The sequence below is a fragment of the Papaver somniferum genome, chromosome 5 (assembly GCF_003573695.1).
Source record: "Papaver somniferum cultivar HN1 chromosome 5, ASM357369v1, whole genome shotgun sequence".
Classification (NCBI taxonomy): domain Eukaryota; kingdom Viridiplantae; phylum Streptophyta; class Magnoliopsida; order Ranunculales; family Papaveraceae; genus Papaver; species Papaver somniferum.
Genome location: NC_039362.1, coordinates 209,460,856 through 209,482,441, shown reverse-complemented (window position 1 = coordinate 209,482,441; position 21,586 = coordinate 209,460,856). Strand labels below are relative to the sequence as shown.

Sequence of the window (21,586 nt, the reverse complement as noted above, 5' to 3'; positions counted from 1 at the left end):
GGAATCAAACTACTTACGGGCAAAGAAAGTATCATATTGTTAGCATCTTGAATCCAAAATCTCCATACGTGCAGCCAATTCAAACGGTGCTAAAACATAAAATCATTTGATTTCCGTCTTTTCACTAACCCATTCAATTCCTCCTCCCAAAAATCCCCAAATCTGAAAATAAAATATAATCGAACACCAGATATTGATCAAATTTTACATTAAAACGATGAGAAAGTTAAACTGATCACAAATCTCCACTCTAATTTCGAATAAAATAAATGAGTCGAAAATTATAAACCCTAAAATGAAATTTCCAGAACTGTTTTTCATTGAAACAAGGATACACCTAGATGTTTCATACCAATATTAGAGAGATAAGAGGAAGGATTAGCTTTTTCAATGATGATGGTGATGCCGATGAGATTTCCATGTTTCTCTTGAGGCAATTTCTTCTGATCTCATACCCAGAGACCCTCTTCAATATTGAGAGACGATAAACATAATCTGATCTGCTATTATCCCAAGGAGGGGTAGTTATGCCTTTTAGAAAATGCGGTTTATATTATTCGCACGTGTAATGGATCAGGGATTAATATTTTTAGTCCAAAATCATGAATTTGGACTAGCGGTTAAATCAGTTTTATGGGTGGACTAGTCATTAAACGGATACTCAAGTTTAGGATTAACCAGTAATTCCTAGTTCTTACTATGCTGCCGAGGAATATATGATATCTTCAACTTGCAGGAAATCTATCTATCTTGATCAACCTGCTGAACAGAAAGTCAGCAATCATGAAAGGTCTTCCATTCGAATGCGAGGTGGATTAAGGAACTTGTGGATAGGAATCACGATCCTGCCTTCAAAAATTGTATGAAAATGTGGACGTTTCTTATCAGCGAACTAAAGGGATCAGAAGGTACTCCATGTAAAATAGCTGCATATATATGAAAACAACATTTTTGAGCATATTAGTATACAATAATCTTAGGTTACTCGTATGCATTTCTTTTTGTTATAAGGTCAAGTATGAAACCTTCCAAATGAACATATAAAAAGATGTTATATCTGCTTTACTGGTAAGATCGACATGCCGTGCACGAAGCCACAGAAAGGAGCCAAGTATGAAATGGCCCAGTACCTGTTTTGCAGAATGTATATCATGATAGTGTCAATAGTAAATCATACCACACCAAAAAAAAGAGCATATTGTACAGCTAGAAGTACGTACAGTGAGAATTTTGCTGATTGTGAACGATGAAGTGGCTCCTACCACGATGGCAGCACCATATGCAACCAACAGCATATTCACACAAAGCCAGAAAACCTGTTGTGCATCAAGGGTTAGCAGCACGTAGTCGCAAGATACTCGCAGATATATTTCTGGTACCTTTTCTTGCCCTAGGCTGACACTGAAGGACTGAATGCCGAAATCTCTATCTCCATCCACATCAGGTATATCCTGTTGGACCAAATAAATTAGTACGACGCGCTTGAACTACTATCAATTGCTTATAAATTGTTCTATGGTTTAGGCACTTGACCTTAAATAGTGCAATTACAGCTGAGAAGAAGCACATGAAAACCGTTGCAAATACCAATGATCTTGTGGTTACTGTTGGCTTCCCAAGTACATATTTCTGTAGGTGTACGCAATCACTTTTTCATCAATTATGCAACAACTATAACTTTACTGTCCGAATTAAAAACCGAAGATTTGTTTATTTTTCCTTGTAGAAACGATTGGAAAGTGTGCATAAGATACCTGCATATGGAGGAAAAAAGCGAGTTGTACAACAAGAGCCCTCACAGATAAGATGCATGTTGCTGCAAGAAACGCATGCTTTTTCCATCGAAGGAAGGGAAGCTGGTAACGGGAAAAATACAACAACATCACTGGACAAACATATTGGATAGCACGTACGTAGGATCATGTATTTGTGAGCTTAAAGGGTGATATTAAACACTACGCACTTCAATTGAATATACACTTCCAAGCAAAAAGCTAATGATAAGAGCACATAATAATGGTGGAGACTGAAACGTCAATCCCATTGCCAAACTCTGCAGTTAAAGAACGGATTAATGGTAAGAATTTGATAGTTAAAACGAAACAACAGTTTTGACATGCATGATGCGTACCATAAGAGAAGAGGTGGATACAATTGCTATGCCAGTGGCCATAGATAAATCACCAGAAGCAATTGGTAACTCAGACTAAGAAGACATATGTACTATTTTTGGCGCAATGTATACCTTATCGATTTCAACATCAAACAATTGATTCAGTCCCACCACATAAATGTTCATCAGTAATGCTGGTATCAAGGCCTAAGAAAACGTCATAGAAAGAATAAAAATTGAGTAACTGAGACCAATATATATCTAAATTATGTAAAGATGCCTCCTCATACCTTTACTACTCCCATGAAAAAGATCGGGGACAAATCGGACACTGTTTCTATTGGAAGAAGAGAAACTGAGATGATTCCTACAACCTGCAAAAAGATCATCTTTACTCTTGCAAAATGAGTTTAAAGACTACTACAAATTCCATATGCAAGTGATGAGGAGGAACTAACGTACGGTGCCAATTATTATGTGAGGACGCGTAAATCTGAAGAGTGCATTTAGTTGCTTTGGTATGCTAGTTGTTGAATGATGATCATCTTCTGGTGTTGCATACTCCGGCTTTAGTATTGTAGAGCTACTGCACCTTGTTCCTGGACTTTTACTGTTGAACAGTGGTTTGTTCAACTTACTTGCTGTTAAGGCCGCGAAAGCTTGATTTTGACTACTGTATGAAAGCTTCACTTGCGTTGGAATTATTGGTACATATAGACCTACACAATTGTGATATCCCAAGATAGCATTAAACATATATCGATATATAATAGATAGATAGATCAAGAAATCAGAGCCCTTTTCCAGGAGCAAGTACCAGGTCGGACGGAGATAAACCGCATAAAGATCTTATCTCCAGACATGCGGCGAAGTTCTTATCTCCAGATAGATCAAATCAGTATAAAAGTGATTGTAATGCCCAAAATATCCTTCTTTATGATAAAAATCCTCTAAAAACTAATGCTATTAGCAAGGAAATTTCTTAACAAAATTCCCGAAAGAATCTCTTACCATTCATGTTGTGAGCAAATATTCAGCTTCTTTTTGTGATGCATACCATTGTTGATTAAGAGTCAAGACGATACAGTAATTGACTTGATTAATAGAAAAAGGAAACTTACATCTTCTTTGAGTCGTTTTTCTCAATATCGTTACATCCCTAGACAGTGAACCTGCCGATATAGCATCATCACTACTGTCTTCCCAATTCATGAGCGATCAATAAAAAGAATCAAACTACATTATATCATAATTCATACCTTGTTTTACTTCACGAGAGGAATGAAAAGATGACGGCAAAGCAATTGATGGCAACATATCTTTCTTGTGAACACGTAAATCATGAAGGCATCTATATGTTCACAAACAATGTTCGCACTCTATGTGCCCACTCGAACTGATGAAATGACTACTGATTCCTTGGCTCAAAACCTTCGGGTTTATCATAGCCTCATCTAATATCATCACTAGAAGCGTTCACATAGAGGAAGATAAAGAAAACGTAGTACAAAAGTAAAATCCGTGGAGTATCAAATGAATGTATAGTACTGAAATGTAAATAAGACTCGGATTTACGTGGTTCAGCACTAAGGCCTACATCCACGGGGTTGTCGTTTTCACTATGCATTGATGATTACAGAGGTAGTCGAATGACTTTGGAGTCTACATTGGTTTGTGAATTGTAAAAGATAAACTTACACTTACAATTCTTCTCTCTCTTTTCTCCACTCTTTTTTCCGATCCCCTCACTCTTGGTGGAGAGGGGGTATTTATAGGGCTAGAGTGTGGGACCCATTTCTGAGGGCCTTTGGAACCTTATCTTCTTGTGCTTTGTGTCCATCACGCGGAGGTCTTCGTTCATTGCTTGATCACGCAGAGTCATCCTCGTTCGTTCCACGGGCTGATCGACACGTACACTGCTCAGAGTGTTTAATGCGGGTGGTTGAGGCGCCTGCTCGTGTCAGACAAGTGTCTTCTGCCCTGTCACGTCCATGTCAGTCGACCTTTTCTTCACCGTTGATCTTGGCTTCTTTTGGGGATGAGATAAAGTAACTCTTCGGGAGTTATTTGGTGCTCCGCAGTACATCGTGTTTTTGATACATCTCTTATCTTCTGCCCTTGGATTTGTTCGAGCAAAGATCCGACGTCCACGGGATGGGCTTCTTGGCTGTGGGCGTGTGTCATCATGTTTTGATGGCTTGGTCCGTATGCTCTCCACGTGTCTTCCTACATACACGTGTTTGATGGTGAAATATGCACACACACATTTCTCTCCGTCGTTATGTCTGTGATTTTCTTCTAATTAACTCATCACTGTACGGTGATTATTGTATGCATGGAGTATAAATGTGGAAGAAATTACTTAATTGCCAAAGAAATGAAAAGATAAAATAGAAAACAAATAAAACACTACGCAGCAGCTTCTCTCTCTCTCTCGTTATAAAGGCGTGAGTTGGTTGTATCGGCTTTGATTGCGGGTTCATAGTAAAGAGTTGGCATGCTTATTAAGCGGAGGCATAGGACGTACAGCAAAGAAAGAGTTAAAAGGGTCAGTGCCATTTCCGGAATCTGTTTTACTTACTGACTAACAACTTCTTCTTGACTTTATTTTCTATTACCTATAATTGTACTTTTCATTTCGCTTATAATTTGTATCATCAAGAATTCAACATGCACATTTACAGCCAAAATAGTAATTATTTTGACCATTTTTAATTTTCTTTAATCTAAAATAGTGTGCACAATATATGTCGCAACTGACATATAAAGAAAAAGCAAAAAGAAAAAATCCTATTAAAACGGAAGAATCACAGTCAAGTGGTGAGGAAGCTAAGGATAGAACCAAGTGCTGACCAAAGTCAAATGTAAATGAATTGAGCACGTGAGGAGAGAGAAGTAGAGAGACTCTTTCTCACTGCTACTCTTTTCTTGACCAAAGTCAAATGTAAATGAATTGAGCAGGTGAGCAGAGAGAAGTCGAGAGAATCTTTCTCATTACTACTCTTTTCTTGGTGCGAAATATAATTGATGGTAGGTTCATATGTTATTTTATCTTTTTTTGGTGGTTGTGTCGTTCTCCTCCGTCAGGTGGTATGTGTTGGAATATTTTCAACGCCGCTAACCAAAGTGGGGTTCTGGGGGGCATCGCCCAGCCGTGGGAATATTATGTCGTTTCTCAAGTAATCCAGGATATGAACACTGGAAAGCAGTTTCAAGAGTTATGGCTTACTTGAAAGGAACAATAAATTTTGGTTTGCATTACCAAGGCTATCCCGCTGCACTAGAGGGGTACAGCGATGCTAACTGGAACAATGTAGAATCAAATTCCAAGTCAACTTCTGGATGGATTTTTACATTAGGGGGTGCTGCTGTGTCTTGGAGTTCCAAGAAGCAGACTTGTATCTCTGATTCAACAATGTTGTCAGAATTGATAGCTTTAACTGATGCATGTAAGGAGGCAGATTGGCTTAGAAACCTACTTATGGAAATTCCTTTTTGGAAGAAGCCAACTCCGGCGGTCTTGATTAATTGTGATAATCAAGCTACAATCTATAATGTCTCTAATAAGACTTATAATGGAAAGTCTAGACATGCAAGTCTTAGACACTACATGGTTAGGCAACTACTCAAGAGGGGAGTAGTTACGGTTAACTTTATTGAATCAAAGAGAAATTTGGCAGACCCATTTACGAAAAGTCTACCAAGTTCAGTGGTTTCAATAAAAAGGAAAGAAATGGGACTAAGGTCTGTGAAGGAAGTTTGATCTCCCATAGCAGAAACCCAACCTATGTTTTGAAAAGGATAAACAAGGTTCAATGTGGTACCAACAAGTTATGGATGTGGATTATGGAGCACTAATATAAAAACTTCCCATTTCTTATTAGTGCTGGTTTCTGCAAGAAAATAGGATGGATGTAAATCCTTAATGAGTCTATGATTAGTAAAAGGTGTATCGCAGAAACACCTTCGAGACTTACCTATATGAGTATGGAAATAAGGCCGTTTCCTAAGAGAAGAAGACCGTTCTCTAAAGAAGACTCATGAACAAGGATATAAGCACATGGCCATTAACGTGCTTGGCTACAGAACACATGATTTTATGAAATCAATATGTGGAGACTCCGGTTTTATCATAAGGGGTACTTGGTTCAAGACTGGTTTCACCATAGAACCTCGATAAGGCTTTGAGTTTCTTACACTAAGTGAAGGTTCAAATCCAAAAGATACCTATCATTTATGTGTTGATTTCAACGATGATGCTTAGTCTCAATTGTGCTTGAACTACGTTGGCTTGATCCCACTCGGGTACGTAGGCAGTCACTTCGGTGATGCAGTCACTCTGATTTAAAAGTTTTAACTTTGTTTTATGGTTTTTGAAAATAGGGGGAGAATGTTGGAATATTTTCAACGCCGCTAACCAAAGTGGGGTCCTGGGGGGCATCGCCCCCCAGGCTGTGGTCGACCTGACAGGTCAGGTCGTGGGGGTCCAGGGGAGACCGCCCCTGGTGGGGGTTTCAAGGGGGCAACGCCCCCGGAAGAATTTTTTGAACTGACGGTTTTATTTGGCCGATAAAAGCCTGTTCGAAAATTTCGAATCCAAAAGACACCATTGATGTCTGTTGATGAAGGAACCTGACGTTTTCGTGAATAGAAACCTGTTGGCGAATAAAAACCTATTCCCAACAGGTGCAAAACCCTTTATAAATAGCTTCTCCCAGTTTCGTTTAACATATAAGAAAAATCAATCTGTTTTCTCTGTTTCAAAAAGCATCATCAGAAATCAGAAATCTCTTTGTGTGTTCTTGATTGAATCAAGGGGTACAAACCTTGAATTCAGTTTTCGTTGCAGGGCTTTCATTGTATCCTGAAGGCAATATTTCGCATACCTGTTGTAATCGCCAATTGTTATTGGGAGGGTAGAAATATTTGTCTAAAAGAAATTTATACAAGCCTTGAAAGTTTTGGAGTGCAACACTTTCTTCTCTGATTCATTCATCCTTTGTGAAACCCAATTTTTTCCAACAGTATGTAGACTTTCTCCACCACTTTTTCCACCGTTACCCTATGCCTCTCAAATGGTAGATGACTCTTTGGTGAGAGAAGTGAATGATTTTCCTCACTCTTCTAGAGTTTTTCTTGGTGGTTTTAATTCTGAGAATCCTCTGGTTAGTTATCACTTTTCCATTCCTGGTTTTCTGAGAATAACTGGTCTTCATCTCTGTTTCCGGTGAAGAAGGGGATTTTTTGGTGCTACAAGCATGTCTTCGAACCTACTTCTATGGTGGATGATGAAAGAGTGGTTTTTGTTAATTCTTCGGATCTTGAAGTTAAGATCAAGAGATGCGAGAATGTAGTGGTGCATGTGTTTGTAGGTAAGAGATTACCTTATAATTTGGTTAAACGTGTTGTTGAGCGAGCTTGGAGGCTTAAGGGTAATCTTAATCTTACTATTCATGGTGAATCTTCTTTTATTTTTGATTTTCATGATGAAGCTGATAGATGTTTTGTGTTTGAACATGGTTCTATGTATATCTCAAATCATTTATTTATTGTCCAGCCTTGGCATCCTGATATTGAAAGTAAAATTGCGGAGCTGAAATGCATTCCCATTTAGATGAAGTTTAGAAAGTTCCATTACATTTCTGGGATAATGAGGGTTTGAGTAAAATTGCTAGTTATTTGCAGGCCTATTATGATGGATCATCAGACTCTCAATAGAGCTAGAATGAGTTATGCTTGTGTATGTGAGAAAATAAATGTTGTGTTTGATTTTCCTGCTACTATTTCCTGTGGTGATTGATGGTAAAAAGAGGTTTAATGTTGAAGTTGAGTACTCTTGGGAAACACCAAGGTGTATGCACTGCCATATATCTGGGTATACTCAAGCTTCTTGCTCTATGTTAAAGATGGAAAACGCAACTACTGCTGCAAATTCTATGTAATCTCAGAAGCAACAAGACAAAGAAGTTTGGGTTGTCAAGAACCCTAAAAATACTAGTTAAAAAGCCAGAGGTCTAGTAATGAAGGAGGATGTGATTATTGAGGGTGGGTGTGAAGATGACTCTGCTACTATTATGAGTGATAGTGAGGATACATGCATTCATATTGAAAAAGAGTAAACCTGTTAAAGTAGCAATATGTTTCAAGTTTTGGTCCCAGATGATTCTGCTAGAGTTTTGTCTGACATTGCTCATAAACCTAATAGTTGGATTGTTTCTGTTGCCTGTGATACCAAAACACCCATAATTCAAGTTGATACTTCTACAAGCAGTTCTATTAGAGCTCATTTAGTGAATAAGTCAAGTTCTTCAAACTCATATTCTCAGGGACTGGAGATAAAAGCTACTGACCCTTAAAAGGTTAGTAGAAGTGAGAAATCTCACATCTCTGTTTTCAAGGACGTTTAAAAATTGAACACCATTTTAAGAGATTCTTGTGGTATGGATCCGACAGTGGTAAGAAGCATAACCCCATTAGTTGGAACACTATCAGCTTACATTATGATGAAGGGGGGGTTCGACATTAAGGATTTTGAAAATGCAGGGGTACCAAGTAGACCACCAAATTTTTCATTCGACAACCTGTATGGATAAAACCTAATACAATTGCAGTAGATCAACTGAATGATCCTTGAAAATATGTATATAAAGTTTATATCTCTAACCCACTTATCAATCAGTATGTATATAGACAAGATTCCGTGAACCTGATTGTTAAGAAGAGTACTTGGACGATATCAAAAATCAATATCCAAGATTAATCTAGTCGTATCCAAATAATCCAATCAAAATTCTGTCAAGTAATTAAACTTGTTATCTATCTTTGAATATATGAATTCTATAAGAAATGAGTCTCATAATTAATTACAATTAGATGGACGTATAGACTAAGATTGAATATGTACAACTTGTGTAAATCCAATTATAAAGATAAAAAATATAATGCGGAAAGAAAAGATACAAGACGCCAGAAGGTTTGTTAACGAGGAAACCACAACACTTAAAAACCCCAGGACCTCATCCAGATTTGAACACCAAACTGTATTAAGACGCTATAAAAACTAGCCTACTATCAGACTTCGGATTGGAATGTAGTTGACACCGAATCCACCCTACTAGCGATTCATTTACAGTCGCGCTCCTTACATCTCTTGAACATCACAAGGCTCTATGCAATCGATTCCCTTAGCTGACGTCCTTTATATCCTAAGAGTTTCTTCAGCCGAAGTGAAGACTTTTGGTACAAATATGCCTCTAACAGATATGCATATTTGATTTCTATTTAAATCAAAGATCAAGGTGAGGAAATCTCTTTACAATAGAAAAGCTAGCAAACCTCACAAATCTGCAACTTACGACTCCCGAAGAGCAGCCTAGATTCTTAACCACCTCAAGAACAATCTTCAAAAGATTAATCAAGATCAGTTTTATGATATATCTATCTTGAGGAATCACAAAATTTGAGATGAAAAGAACTTTGTGATTACAATCTATCTTGTCAGAAATAGATTACAAAAACCTCGATAACAGAAAAGCAAAATCAGGATACACGAACTATTAAGGTAAATATAGTCGGACCTGGCTTCATGAATCCTCAAAGCGAGGACTTTTAGTCGTATACCTAATTATGTTTCTCAGAGGAAACCTAGGTCTACTCTAGAATCAACTAGACACAAAGTGTCAGGGATTGATTTTCCCAGTTGCAATAGCATATCTATTTATAGTTTTCAAAGACCAGGAGTTTCCTAGAGTTCAAGTTAAGATTTTAGGTCTTGAAAATACAATAGAAGAATATATACTAGGAACCGGTTCTGGAACCATGTATAATGATTGTTCAGTTTGGAAAGTAGGCAAAGAAATTAAAGCAATTTGATGTTCATTTATACACCTAAGAATTTAATCATGCACACACATAAGCATTTGACTGATCAATGAAGTCTTAGAAGTGTTTGAGAGAGTTCTAGCAATGTTCAATATATTTAAAAAAATAAGTCTTTGAGCATCTGCTAAAATCTACTGGGACAGTTGGTACGACGACTCGTGAACCATTAGGCTTGTTCATGAGTCAAGGTGCAACAATATAGTGAACCGGGGTCCGCTATATTAGTCGAGTTGTACATTTTCTCGGTCTCGCATGCTATGGGGGGACAAATATTGAAGGTTGTTGGGGGCATCCTTGAGGTAAATGCGCCAATACATTCCTTTAGCTTTATATCAGTGTATAAACATCTAGCAAGTACAATACGCCAATACATTTCTTAGACTAGATATAGTTCACTTTCCTTTATATTTTTTTTACTCCAGGTTTGGTGGTATGCATGTTTCAACATTGGTGTACCAAGTAGAGCTGGCAAACAAGCCGAAACCCGCGGATTAACCCGTGCCCGGCCCGTGAAAACCCGAACCCGGCTTGGCTGGGTTATAAACAAGCCGGGTTCGGGTAAGAGAATTGGTGGCTTGTGGGAAAACGGGTTAACCCGTGCCCGACCCGTAAACCCGCGGGTAAACCTGTTAACCCGTGTATAATAATAATTAATAAATTACATTTCATTATCGCCGTTGGATTATCTAGGGTTAATCATATCCCTACGTTTAAGGTATAAAAACATCAAAAATCCGAGATATCTTTTCATTTCTTCTTTCTCTTTCTTTTCTTTCTTCTCCCCATATTATCTTCTTCTGCGACTGCGCCTCCTCACCACCTCCATCATTTCTTCGGCTGTTGATTAAGTATCAGCTGTTGTTGCTATATTTCTTTTCTTGTTGGTCGAATTAATTGATAAGAAGAGAATATTTCTTTTGTCCTTTCTCGTGTGTTGCTGAAGAAAAGATGCGAATGATTCAATGATTCACTGGATATAAATCTAGTGGCTGTAATCGAAGTTTAGATGGGTTTGTTGCTGGTGGTATTTGGTTACTTAAAACCAGAAAATAATCCATAAATTGAGAAGAAGGTGAAGAAGAGGAAACATGCAGTGAAGAACACAAAGAGAGCTACTATAAAGGTTAAGAATGAAGAGCCAGAAATTGAAGAAGAAGAAGTTCCCGTAATCCTGTTAGATCGGTAGTTTGATTTGGGGATCTGGTTTGCTTATTGTTTAGGGGTTTGGTTAGTTTTCGAGGATTTGATCTGATTCATTTGATTTAATGTGTTGTTGCATTTAATTGAGATTTGAGAAGATAAAAGAAGAGAATGTTAAAAGGGTATGCCCTAATTTTGACCCCTCTTTTTCAATTTTAGTTTCAAATTGATTTTTTTTTCTAGGTTTTGATTTTTGTTGTGGTTTTTGTTGTCAGAAAAAAAAAGGGTGCTAAAGAGTAAGTTTCTCAAGGTTTCAATTTTTGCAAATCACTGATTCACTGTCTATTTCTGTTCAATTTTGGTGAATTTTTTTTGAATTTTGTTGTTGGTGAATTGAAGGGAGGAATTGGAAGAGATTGTGATTGTATTGTAGAAAGAAAAAACAGGGAAGAAAGAGTTGGTCTTGGATCTATGAATGAAATTAAAGTGGAATGTTGTTGAAGTTGGGGATTAGATGAATGATTAGAAAGCCCCATTGTTGTCTTCCTTTAAAACTAAGATTTAATTTCGCTTCTGGAGTAAACTAGGTTTACTGTTTTAGATGTTGCAATTGCAAAAAGATGTAATCTGTACTCATTTTATTTTTAATTAAAATTGATCTTTAATTTTGATTTTGATTTTAACTAAACAAGCCGGGTAACCCGTGAACCCGCAAGCTTTACCCGTTACGGGCGCGGGTTAAAGAAATGACCACCCGTGAAGAATATCGACCCGCAGGTTTTGGCCCGTGTTAACCCGAACCCTTGTAACCCGTAACAAGCCAGCCCCGGCCCGCCCGTTTGCCAGCTCTAGTACCAAGCCTTGACTACACGACGAAATATTGGCCAATGATAGTAAGGTACGAATGTGATAATCGGATACCAAGACAACAAAAGTATGAGTGAGATAACATTCATGTGTGGAAATCCCAAATGTCGATTAGGAATAAATATAATGTTATTTGGAGGTCGTATGTGGATTTTGAAGAATACAACACTGTGACTGTCAGAAGGAGCATAGACTTTTCACTCCAGCGCATAGTGTTGTATAGTCCCGTCAGTAATGTTGGTGTTTATTTTTTTGGGGAGAGATGTGCTAGACAGCCAGTTGGTCAAATTGGAGAGCCATATAAACCTCCACGTATACCTACCGTGTAGGGGTCGAAATATGTTGATCTAAAGGCAAGATGTTGGTCAAGGTATGACACTAAATTCACCCGTTGTGACGGAGACCATTACGAAAGATGGTACAAAAGTGTTATGAAGTCGGTAATTCTTAGTAAAGTTTTAAGCATCTATGGTCAAGATTTTTTCGCATTCGGTAGAGCATTACCGAAATTGGATGCTCCAATACATGCACCACCAGTGATTCCAACTTTCACAAGTTATCCTATATCGGGAGCTTCATCTTCGTTGACTCAATCAAGACGACAAACCAGATCTTCTTCTTCATCGGATGGTTCTGATTAGCTAATTGCCGGAAAGTGTCAAATTCTTCCTATTGTCTCACAAGGTCTCGAGCGTCTTAATTCTTATCCAGGCACATCAGCAACCTAAAAAAATTGATCAAACAATTGAACCAAATGGAGTTAAGAGATATTGAAACCGTACGTAACCTCCAATAGTTGCGCACATTTTGGGATAGGATGAACTTCATTCCTAATTTTTCTCAGTGTACGACAATTCCATATTCCCAGGAAGTAGTGCGAGAAACACAAGTACCTCTTGGGAAACAGTCTCTGTATCGTCCAGTACAACAGTCTCCAATTCGCTCAGTGCAACAATCTCCGTATTGTCAGGCCAATAAACAATTTCCCCAAGGTTATTAAGATTATAGGAGATCATTAAACTTCGATAGCTCTCCAGTGCTACATGTCAATGGTTTGGAAATCAGAGTGGGGGACATGTTGCTGAAGGGTCTCAAGCTAGGATCTCAAGCTGGAGGGTCAAATCAAGAATTTGCAAGTATGGTTCAAGGTGGAATGTATAAGTGGAATTGGAGCGGATCCGAATAGTTAAAATTATGTTTTATTTTAATATTTGTGATTTTGAAGTATAGTTAATCTACTTGTGTGACCGTTACATGTAATCAGTACTAACATATCTAGAAAGTAAATTAAAACTTAATTTGAGATGATCGACAACGATTAAAATTTAAAACAACTACATCAATATGTTGCTCGAGTAATATGTGTATTTTTCAATAACCAAAACGAGATATCAAAAAATTCTTTAAGATTGCGTAATGAGCTTCATAAGTAAAAAATTCTTCTTTTCCATCTTCGCCATTCCTCTCGAGCTTGCTTTATAACATCAACATTAGTCTCACCCCTAAATCGATAACGATTAACAAGCCGAACCAAAGCTATGAATTCTCCAACTTCTTTTTTTAATCATATCATCAATTCGACAAAACAACCCATCCGCATTGCGGTTATTGGGGTTACCGGTATGATTGCAGAAGTTTTCATGGATTTTGTGGATATAACTCATACTCATTAACCCATTTTCACGTCGTTCTGCACCCTAGCCGGATATAGAGCTACGTAGTTTCGACAAAGCGACAAATGTTCATCGATCGTAAATTCCGCTGGATTAATATACGTTTGAACCATTACTCAGAAAATTTGTTGGTGTAGAAGGAAGGTGTGGTTTTGGAGTTCAATTCGATTCAATTTATATGATAGGGATTGGTAGCGTTGAATGGACTAGCCGTTATCGGCTCAGTCTGAACCGGTCGGCTCAGCAGGAGACGATGCTCATCTCTGTTGGAACCGAGTCTCGGCTCTGGGAGAGACGCTCAGTGACGTTAAAACCGATCGTCTCAGTTTGAGTCGATCGACTTACTCTGAGACTTGGTGAACAAAACCTTTTATTCGAGAGTTGTTCATTCGTTTCAATGATATACCAATCCCACTCTAGATGTATAACGGGCAAATGGCTTGATTTTCCATGCCCATCGGAGTTCCTCTAAGGAGCTTGTTAATGGCCATCAAACAGATAAATTAAACCCTTTGATGGCTCGTTGCTCGGTCTAAACAAATCAGTTAGGCTGATCGGCTCAAGCAACATCGAGAGAGCACAAAACTTGACGCCTTTGGTTAGCCTTCTTTGTTAATGCTAGTCCGCAATTATATGCAAGAGACCGCTGATTTAAAACCAAGATAAGATTTTTAAGAATTGCCAATGTTGACTAGTGGTTTATTTGATTATGACTTGAGGAATGTATTTAAAACCAGGATAATATTTTGGTAGGCTATACATGGCTGCTTGCTCTAGCGTGCATCAAACTTTGTTCCAACTTGTTGGGTTGTCCAACACTCCAACTTGTCCTGCCATGGATATGCTAAGAAATTCATAGTCGACAAAGTACAACAGCCGCCAAAAAAACACAATCATACTATAAATAGCAGCCGCCACAAAACTCAAATATACTATAAATAGCAAACTAATTGTTGGAACAAAGTCATCTCATTCTTAAGAAAAAACAACATTCTTTGGTCATCTATTTGAGCTACCTTATGTTCTTCATTTGTAACCAAAAAGAAAAATGAAGCTATCTACTTTCTCTTTACTCTACCTCACTTTCTCATATCTGTTATTTCTCTTTATTTTCTCTCATGGTGTCAATGCTGCTGACATAACTGAATCTACGTGCAACAAGGCGGCGAAAAGCAGTCCAAATGTAAAATACCATTACTGCTTGAGTTCTTTTAAAGCGAATCCTAATAGCCGAAATGCCAACATACAACAACTTGGAATTATTTCAACAGAATTAGCAAAATCGAAGGCAAATTCCATAAGTTCTAGTATCAAAAGTTTGTTGGAGAAGAATAAGAATCGAGCTGATAACAAATACTTGCAGGATTGCTTGGAAATGTACTCAAGTGCTGTTTCGGATTTAGAAAAGGTTGTCGAAGCTTTTATTGCTAGAGATTATTTCAAAGCTAATATCCGAATGAGTGCAGCTATAGACGCTTCGACTAATTGCGAGGATGGGTTTAAAGAGACAGGTTTGGTTTCTCCGTTGACGAAGATGAACGATAGTTATTTTCAAACAACTGCAATCGCTCTTGCCATTACTAACATGGCCTGATGATCTTTTTTATTCTTTTAAGCGTGTAATTAAGTTTTATTTTTATGATATGAAATATTATATACCTCTTAATTTTATAAGAAGGCTTGAATATAAGTATAAGCTATTTTTATCTACAGCATTCAAATGCGAGTCTTATACACAAAATGGTCAAAGCAGTAAGAAATGGGAAAATTACACCATGGGAAGGAAGATAATGTATTAAGGAGGTGGGATCCTAATAACAAATAATTGTCACCATGACTACAACGAGATAGATTACAAATTTTTTAATGAATTCAGATACATGATAACAAATCAATTATCTCCTCCATGAATACAAGAAATAGATAACATAGTTAAATATATAGTTCAACATCAATTAAGCCAGCCAGCACCGTTCAACATAAAACGAATTCTGGTCCATCAAAAGGGCATGTTGTGTTCATCATCATATCCATATAGCTGGTGCTGCAATTCAACCGCTGGAACTCCAACTCAATCATATCAGCGAATTTAGGCTCATAATCACAAAACATGTTATCAGCAGCAGTGGTAGTGGTTAACCCAGCAGGATCAAAAGTAATCAAAGGTTGGGGTTGCTGTTGATATAAATCAGCAGAAGAAGAAGAACCATGTTCATAAACTGATCTTACTGCCAACGAAGTAGACTCGCAATTAGTAGATACCCCCAAATTCTTCTTCATCTCATCATCTTGATAGCAGCAATTTGAAGATGATGATGATGATGCCACTCCTGCTTTTAACTGCTTTTCTCTCTCGGAAATCATGTTAAACTTGGATTCTAAATCTCTCTCAATCCTTTCAAGTGATTCCACAGTAGATAAATTATCGAAGTTACAGAATCTCTGATTCTTGGATTTCATGTTCTTTTGATCATAAAACTTCTTTAGCATCACCACCTCATCAAATTCTCTAGGGTTCACTGGTAATGATTTAACCCCATTCATGAATTCAGAATAAACAACTGCAGCAGCCTTAACATCACAGAGTGTTCTCAACTCATAGAATTTCTTCTCAAACCCTTTGATTCTGTTCTTGAAACTCTTCCTTCTAATCTTTCTAATCTTATGATCGACATTGTTAATGGAAGATGATGATGATTTCCCCCTTTCATTACAACCCATATTTCTTTCATTACAACCCATATTTTGATGTTTGAACAAGAACACTGTCTGTAGCACTCAGGTTGTAATGGCAAGTGATAGAAATACTTAAACAGAGCTATTGCTATTTATAGATAGATGTACAAGGTGGAGTTTATATAAGGAATTGTAGAAATTAGGCTTCTAAATTTTGTTCAACTAGGATTGTTTCTTGGGAATTAAGAAACGCGGTGGTAGTTTCCTTTTTTTACCAGCAACAAAACGCGGTAAGATTATTTTTGGTAAGTGACATACATGGGCCTTACATAACAAGGAAAGGCCCAACCGTTGAGATCATCATTCGGTGGATCACCGGTGAGATTACCTATCCAAGCAGCAACTACCGTATCAGCAACTATACATCACCCAAAAAAATTTGCTTCCCTATAGTTATGCAAAAAAAAAAGAAACATCCTGAAAGTTACTAGCTAAATATAAGGCATCATACAGGATGTTAGCAACATACCAAGGAATTTACACATTCATTACTACAAAGTTTAGTAATATAGACAAGAGTCACTAGCTACTTCCACCTTTTGTGTGTTTAGATCTTTTGCATTTTCGGATGGCGCAGAGCTCAGCCGTGTTGCTTGCACTCTGCAAAGGCAGCAATAAACTTCCGTGAATCATCTCGGATGACACCCCCAGTACCTGCATCAAGAAACTCATTAGCGGCACCATCTATATTCAACTTGTATCTGGACAGGACCACTCAATATGTTTAACCACATAATGAGAAATTGCTGAACTGGAAGGATTAAGGTGACTAGATATTCTGCCGTCTTTGTGTACGCCTTTTGAACCACCACGTAACACTGAAAATACTGATTTTGAAACACCTGTTTGTTCCTAGCAGTACATATTTGTGTAAAAAGGAACAAAAACACCTTTCACCTGACTTATCTCCACTGGATATAGACTGCAGAAGGAGATAATCCAGTCCAGATCCATATGAGATCTTGCAACAGATAGTCTCCATTGTAATCTATAAATCTACAGCATTCAGCTAAGTATCTAATCTGACTATCTGAGTGTAAGTCTTATACAAAATTGTCAAAGTAGTACGACTTCAAGTGGAAAGCTTTAAAGCATAAACACTATGTATGTGCACCTAACTGCTTATGACAGCCTTCCTTCCTACAATGCTACCTTCTACCTCTCTTCTCCTTTCCTCTTCCAATCTTAACTTAGGCAAAGTGGTAGAAGGCCAACAAGATCAGTCTCATACTAGAGACTGTGAGAATGAAATACTGAACAAGTAATGTGAAAGTGAAATAGAGAATCAAATGAAGAGAGAAACTCAAAGATGAAGTTTTTCTTTCTTTCTTTCTGTACCTGTTCCTTCTGTCAATTGAGTTTGACGCTTAGATAATAGTTTGGATCCCTAAAAAATCTTGTTATTGTGTCTGCCTTTTCTGCTGAAAGATCTGTTTTCTCCAAAATTAGGCTTTTTGATGCCTGGGATATTGCTTGTATAGAACCAATTGCTGCATAGAGCTGAAAAAAGGAGACCAGTTATTTTCTCATGGAGTAGAGTATAATGTGCATAGTCATATACCAAGATTATATGGGCGCCCTCATTATGTAGATTGTAGAGGTATAAAGTTCACAGAAAACTGCCGTTACCTCTCCAGGAGGCATCATTTCAAGAGTGAGGTATTCTATTGTAGAATATAGTCAGAATCCAGAAAGCTTGATAGTAAAAAGAATTCCTAACTAAGACGAGTTTAATCCATGATGGACGCAATAAATAAAACAATTTAGGAGTGACCTGGTTGTCGAATAGTGGATTCCACTACAAAAAGGTTAATGAGCAATAGATTCAAACAAAGTAATTACCGTATTAGCATCATGGTTGTTGATCCCGGGTATTGAGGTAACCACTTTGACGAACTGGTCCATCACTAGAACTGATTGCTCCCTCTTGTAAAAATAGATGAGTACATTTATCAGATATACTTTTCAATTATACGAGTAACACAACCAGCAAACATCAAACAATGAACTGACCTCGGCATTTATCTTGGCAATTACACCCTGTCGCTTGCAAACTGCAGTAGAAGTATAAAACAATTGCAGAAACTTTCATTGGAGAATATCTGAGAAAGATAGTATATGTATTTGGCTGGTACCTCCACGAGAATGAGCAATTCTCACAATCTTCTCAAATCCCATCTCCAAGTCTTGAACCGGCACAAAAGTTGGTTTCCCAAGCTCCATACCATACCTAAGCTCAAAACTCATGTTCTTCAGGTACAGACAATACGATAAATGATCATATTAGTTACAACCATTTTTAGCTTACTTGAAGTAGGAGCGAGTGAAGGAGTCATTTTGTTCCTGGGTCGGAAGGGTGATAATGACATAAAAATGCGCAAACTGCCCCTTCAGCTTCTGCACTCTGAGAAACAAATTGACATCAATCAACCGTAAGCAAGAAAGCCTGGAACAATGTTCAGTGATCAGATTACCTGCTAAAGATGGAGGAAGAGATGTTGCAGTCCCATTTTGTGAGAAATAAGAATGCGACTGAGAGTCCTCCACAGTTAAATATGAAATCCTACAAGGATATTTGCATTTGTGAGTGCTAAGCCAGTTAAACTTGAGAAATAGATAAATAAAAGAGGGGGACCTACGGGGCCGATAGGGACAAAGTTTAGTTTGAACGAATTGTCTGCAAGGAAAGAGGAAATGGAATGAATGAGGGATGGATGTTGTTCATCTCTCCATTTGGTTTGCATCATACACACACCACCAACTCCTGCTAAAACGAAAAAAAAGTTAGTCTTGTCCACTCGAGAATGATACAGTGTACTTCAACCATAGAAATCTAAGAGCGTCCACAATCACAAATGGCAAAGCTAAATTTGGCTTTTAGGTTTAGTCTTAGGCCAAATCGCACAATGGAAAGAAAACTATAGTTAGCTTTCATTCCAGACGCACTCTATAGATCTGCCTATTCGGTAGGCGCATTTTAAATGTTCATTCAGACACGATGGAATATTTCCCAAGCGTTTGTATTTATAAATACCCTTTGATGATATGCTATTTAAAACAACGCATGGCCCAAGCGTCAGTTAAAGTCACGTTCTATCATCAGGCGCAGTTTTAATCTGTGCCCTGCCAAATATGGCATAACATTATAGCTTTTTGATACTTAAGGTCCCCCCACTATGCTTCATTTATTTTGGCATTTATACTCGTGATTGTGGACGCTCTAAGATACTTACTGCAATCACATTCTTAGCGACATGAAAGTGTGGAACGTCCCAGATAAAGAATCAAAGTGGTTGTCAAGTGAACCTGACCTTCGATTGCATTTTGCATCCGAATCAGGAAAGCATTAACTTGCTTAACGAAAATATACTCAACTCAAAGAACGTTAGTTCTTAGATTAAAGTAGTTTCATAAGGTAATACACCAAGATTACATATAAACTACATTCCGTCTATGCTGCTTTGTCATACTTTATGCAGAATAATAAAGTTAGATAAGAGATGTTCAACACCAGTCCCTAGTACTTGAATGAAAGAAACTATGTAATTATTATTATAACCAGTAACTCTTATTTGTGACTCAAACCTAGTTCAACTTCTCAAAATTGATAATTTAAAGAGCATTTCCCGAGTGTCACTCCGGCACATCAACAACAAACCAACTACATTGTCTATCTGAAGTACATCTCTGGCTATAAAACAAAAATAATCGTTTCCATTTCAGAGCTCACACAAAAAACAAACTCCAACCGACCACAGACTTTCACCACTTGAGTTTTCAATGTTAACCAAGCAAAAATAATCCTCCTTACAAGTTTATGACATTCACCGAACAGCTTGTCAATTTTACTTAGAGCTTCTCCAATAGGATAAATGTCTAAGTCCACATAGGATAGACATTCATTTTCCATAAAATTCTTCTCCAACCCAATTTTTTAAATTAATGCGAAGATGACATAACTTAATTTTTGTTAGACATTGTCAAGGTGAATGTCAAGTTTTAGACATTCACCTTGACAATGTCAAATTGTCAAGCTATCCTAGTAAGCTTTTCTTAATTAAAATACATTCCAATATACTAATTAACCATATTTAGTTCTGATAAAATCTTAAAATTACTAAAAATAAAATCTACATTTAATTATAAACAAGTCACAACCAACACCATTGGAGATGAATAATTTTTTCACCCTAAATTGAAGTTAACATTGGGATGAGGATGTCTTGTTTGTGGTTCCACCTAGGAAACACACACAACACCATTGGAGAAGCTCTTAGCTATTATCAATTTTCAGTAAGCACATATATACTTTTACGTTTTCATTTCAAAATTACTTACAGAATCAAAGCCAAAGAAGCATAGTCCTAAGTAAATCTCCAGCTCTAATATAAGAATCGCACTACACTACATATCATCTAATATACTATTAACATGATTTTCAGTCTGTACTCGTAGGAATCTAAGCAAACCTAATTCTCAAATTCGTTCCTCTTTCCATCTGAAACAAAATCGTCAAACAAATAGGATTCTCGAATCAAATTTGAATGAGACTAAGCAAACATAAATAAGATTTTCATCATCTAGATTCTTTAAATCTCACTGTAAGTAACATGCAACGAGAAACCGCGAATCGGAATCTACGCAAACCTCATTCGAAAATTTAGAAATAAATGGATCTTCAAATCAAATACAAATCAGAAAGAAAAAAAGGCACAATCGAACTCAAATTTTACCTGGACTAGGAGCATCTGAAGGGTTTGTAGGTTGATAATTACTGTAAGTTGGTCTCAGATTCGCCATTATCGATTTCTAAGTATTTCCAGAGACTGAATATCGGAGCGGATTTCAAAAGAGAATTATCACATTTCTCTTTGGGGAATTTTTCAGTCTTTATTTGCTTGATTTTTAACCAAATTACCTAAATGCCCTATCCAAAATTTCCCGCTCTCTTTATTAAAAGTGTCGGACGACGGGACGAGAGTCACGAGACAATCTCATTTCAAGGGTGTTTGAATGGATTACGGATAAGAAGTGACTTTTTGACTTAATTAAGTCGAAAAGTTAAAAAATAATTTGTGACAACAATTTCAAATGATTTTTCTGATTTCTGCTTCTCCAAAAGTAGAAGTTAAAAGCAAAACTATTTTGCTTCATAAAAAGCTGATTTTCTGCTTCT

At 37.3% G+C, this 21,586-nt stretch overlaps 2 protein-coding genes and 1 pseudogene across 3 annotated transcripts; 1 reads left to right on the top strand and 2 right to left on the bottom strand.

Moving 5' to 3' along the window:
* Positions 1-884: 884 nt before the first annotated feature.
* On the bottom strand, positions 885-3,325 carry LOC113280671 (annotated as a pseudogene).
* An 11,369-nt stretch (positions 3,326-14,694) lies between these two features.
* LOC113280670 (putative invertase inhibitor) lies at positions 14,695-15,268 on the top strand. Its single transcript, XM_026529268.1, has one exon. It carries the CDS (start codon positions 14,723-14,725, stop codon positions 15,266-15,268), a length of 546 nt encoding a protein of 181 aa, XP_026385053.1. The 5' UTR covers positions 14,695-14,722.
* A 921-nt stretch (positions 15,269-16,189) lies between these two features.
* On the bottom strand, positions 16,190-21,271 carry LOC113278529 (protein PARTING DANCERS-like). Of its 2 annotated transcripts, XR_003325553.1 has the most exons (10): positions 21,144-21,271; positions 19,050-19,174; positions 18,885-18,973; positions 18,719-18,814; positions 18,546-18,640; positions 18,424-18,464; positions 18,253-18,336; positions 17,749-17,910; positions 16,947-17,064; positions 16,190-16,738 (listed from the first exon to the last, which is right to left on the bottom strand). XR_003325553.1 is itself a non-coding variant. In XM_026527349.1 (9 exons), exons 1-8 carry the CDS (start codon positions 21,208-21,210, stop codon positions 17,761-17,763), a joined length of 747 nt encoding a protein of 248 aa, XP_026383134.1. In that variant the 5' UTR covers positions 21,211-21,271; the 3' UTR covers positions 16,776-17,064; positions 17,749-17,760. The 2 variants fall into 2 exon arrangements, 1 of the variants encoding a protein (XP_026383134.1); XM_026527349.1 differs by lacking the exon at positions 16,190-16,738 and having other exon boundaries at positions 16,776-17,064.
* Positions 21,272-21,586: the final 315 nt, after the last annotated feature.

What these genes read in the sequence shown, in the direction of transcription:
- LOC113278529 (XM_026527349.1), bottom strand. Translation starts at nt 21,210, where the DNA reads ATGGCGAATCTGAGACCAACTTACAGTAATTATCAACCTACAAACCCT. An exon ending in TTCAGATGCTCCTAGTCCAG is followed by an intron (nt 19,175 to 21,143) that starts GTAAAATTTGAG and finishes TCGTTTTAGCAG; the next exon opens with GAGTTGGTGGTGTGTGTATG. An exon ending in ACAACCATGATGCTAATACG is followed by an intron (nt 17,911 to 18,252) that starts GTAATTACTTTG and finishes TCCTTTTTTCAG; the next exon opens with CTCTATGCAGCAATTGGTTC.
- LOC113280670 (XM_026529268.1), top strand. Translation starts at nt 14,723, where the DNA reads ATGAAGCTATCTACTTTCTCTTTACTCTACCTCACTTTCTCATATCTG.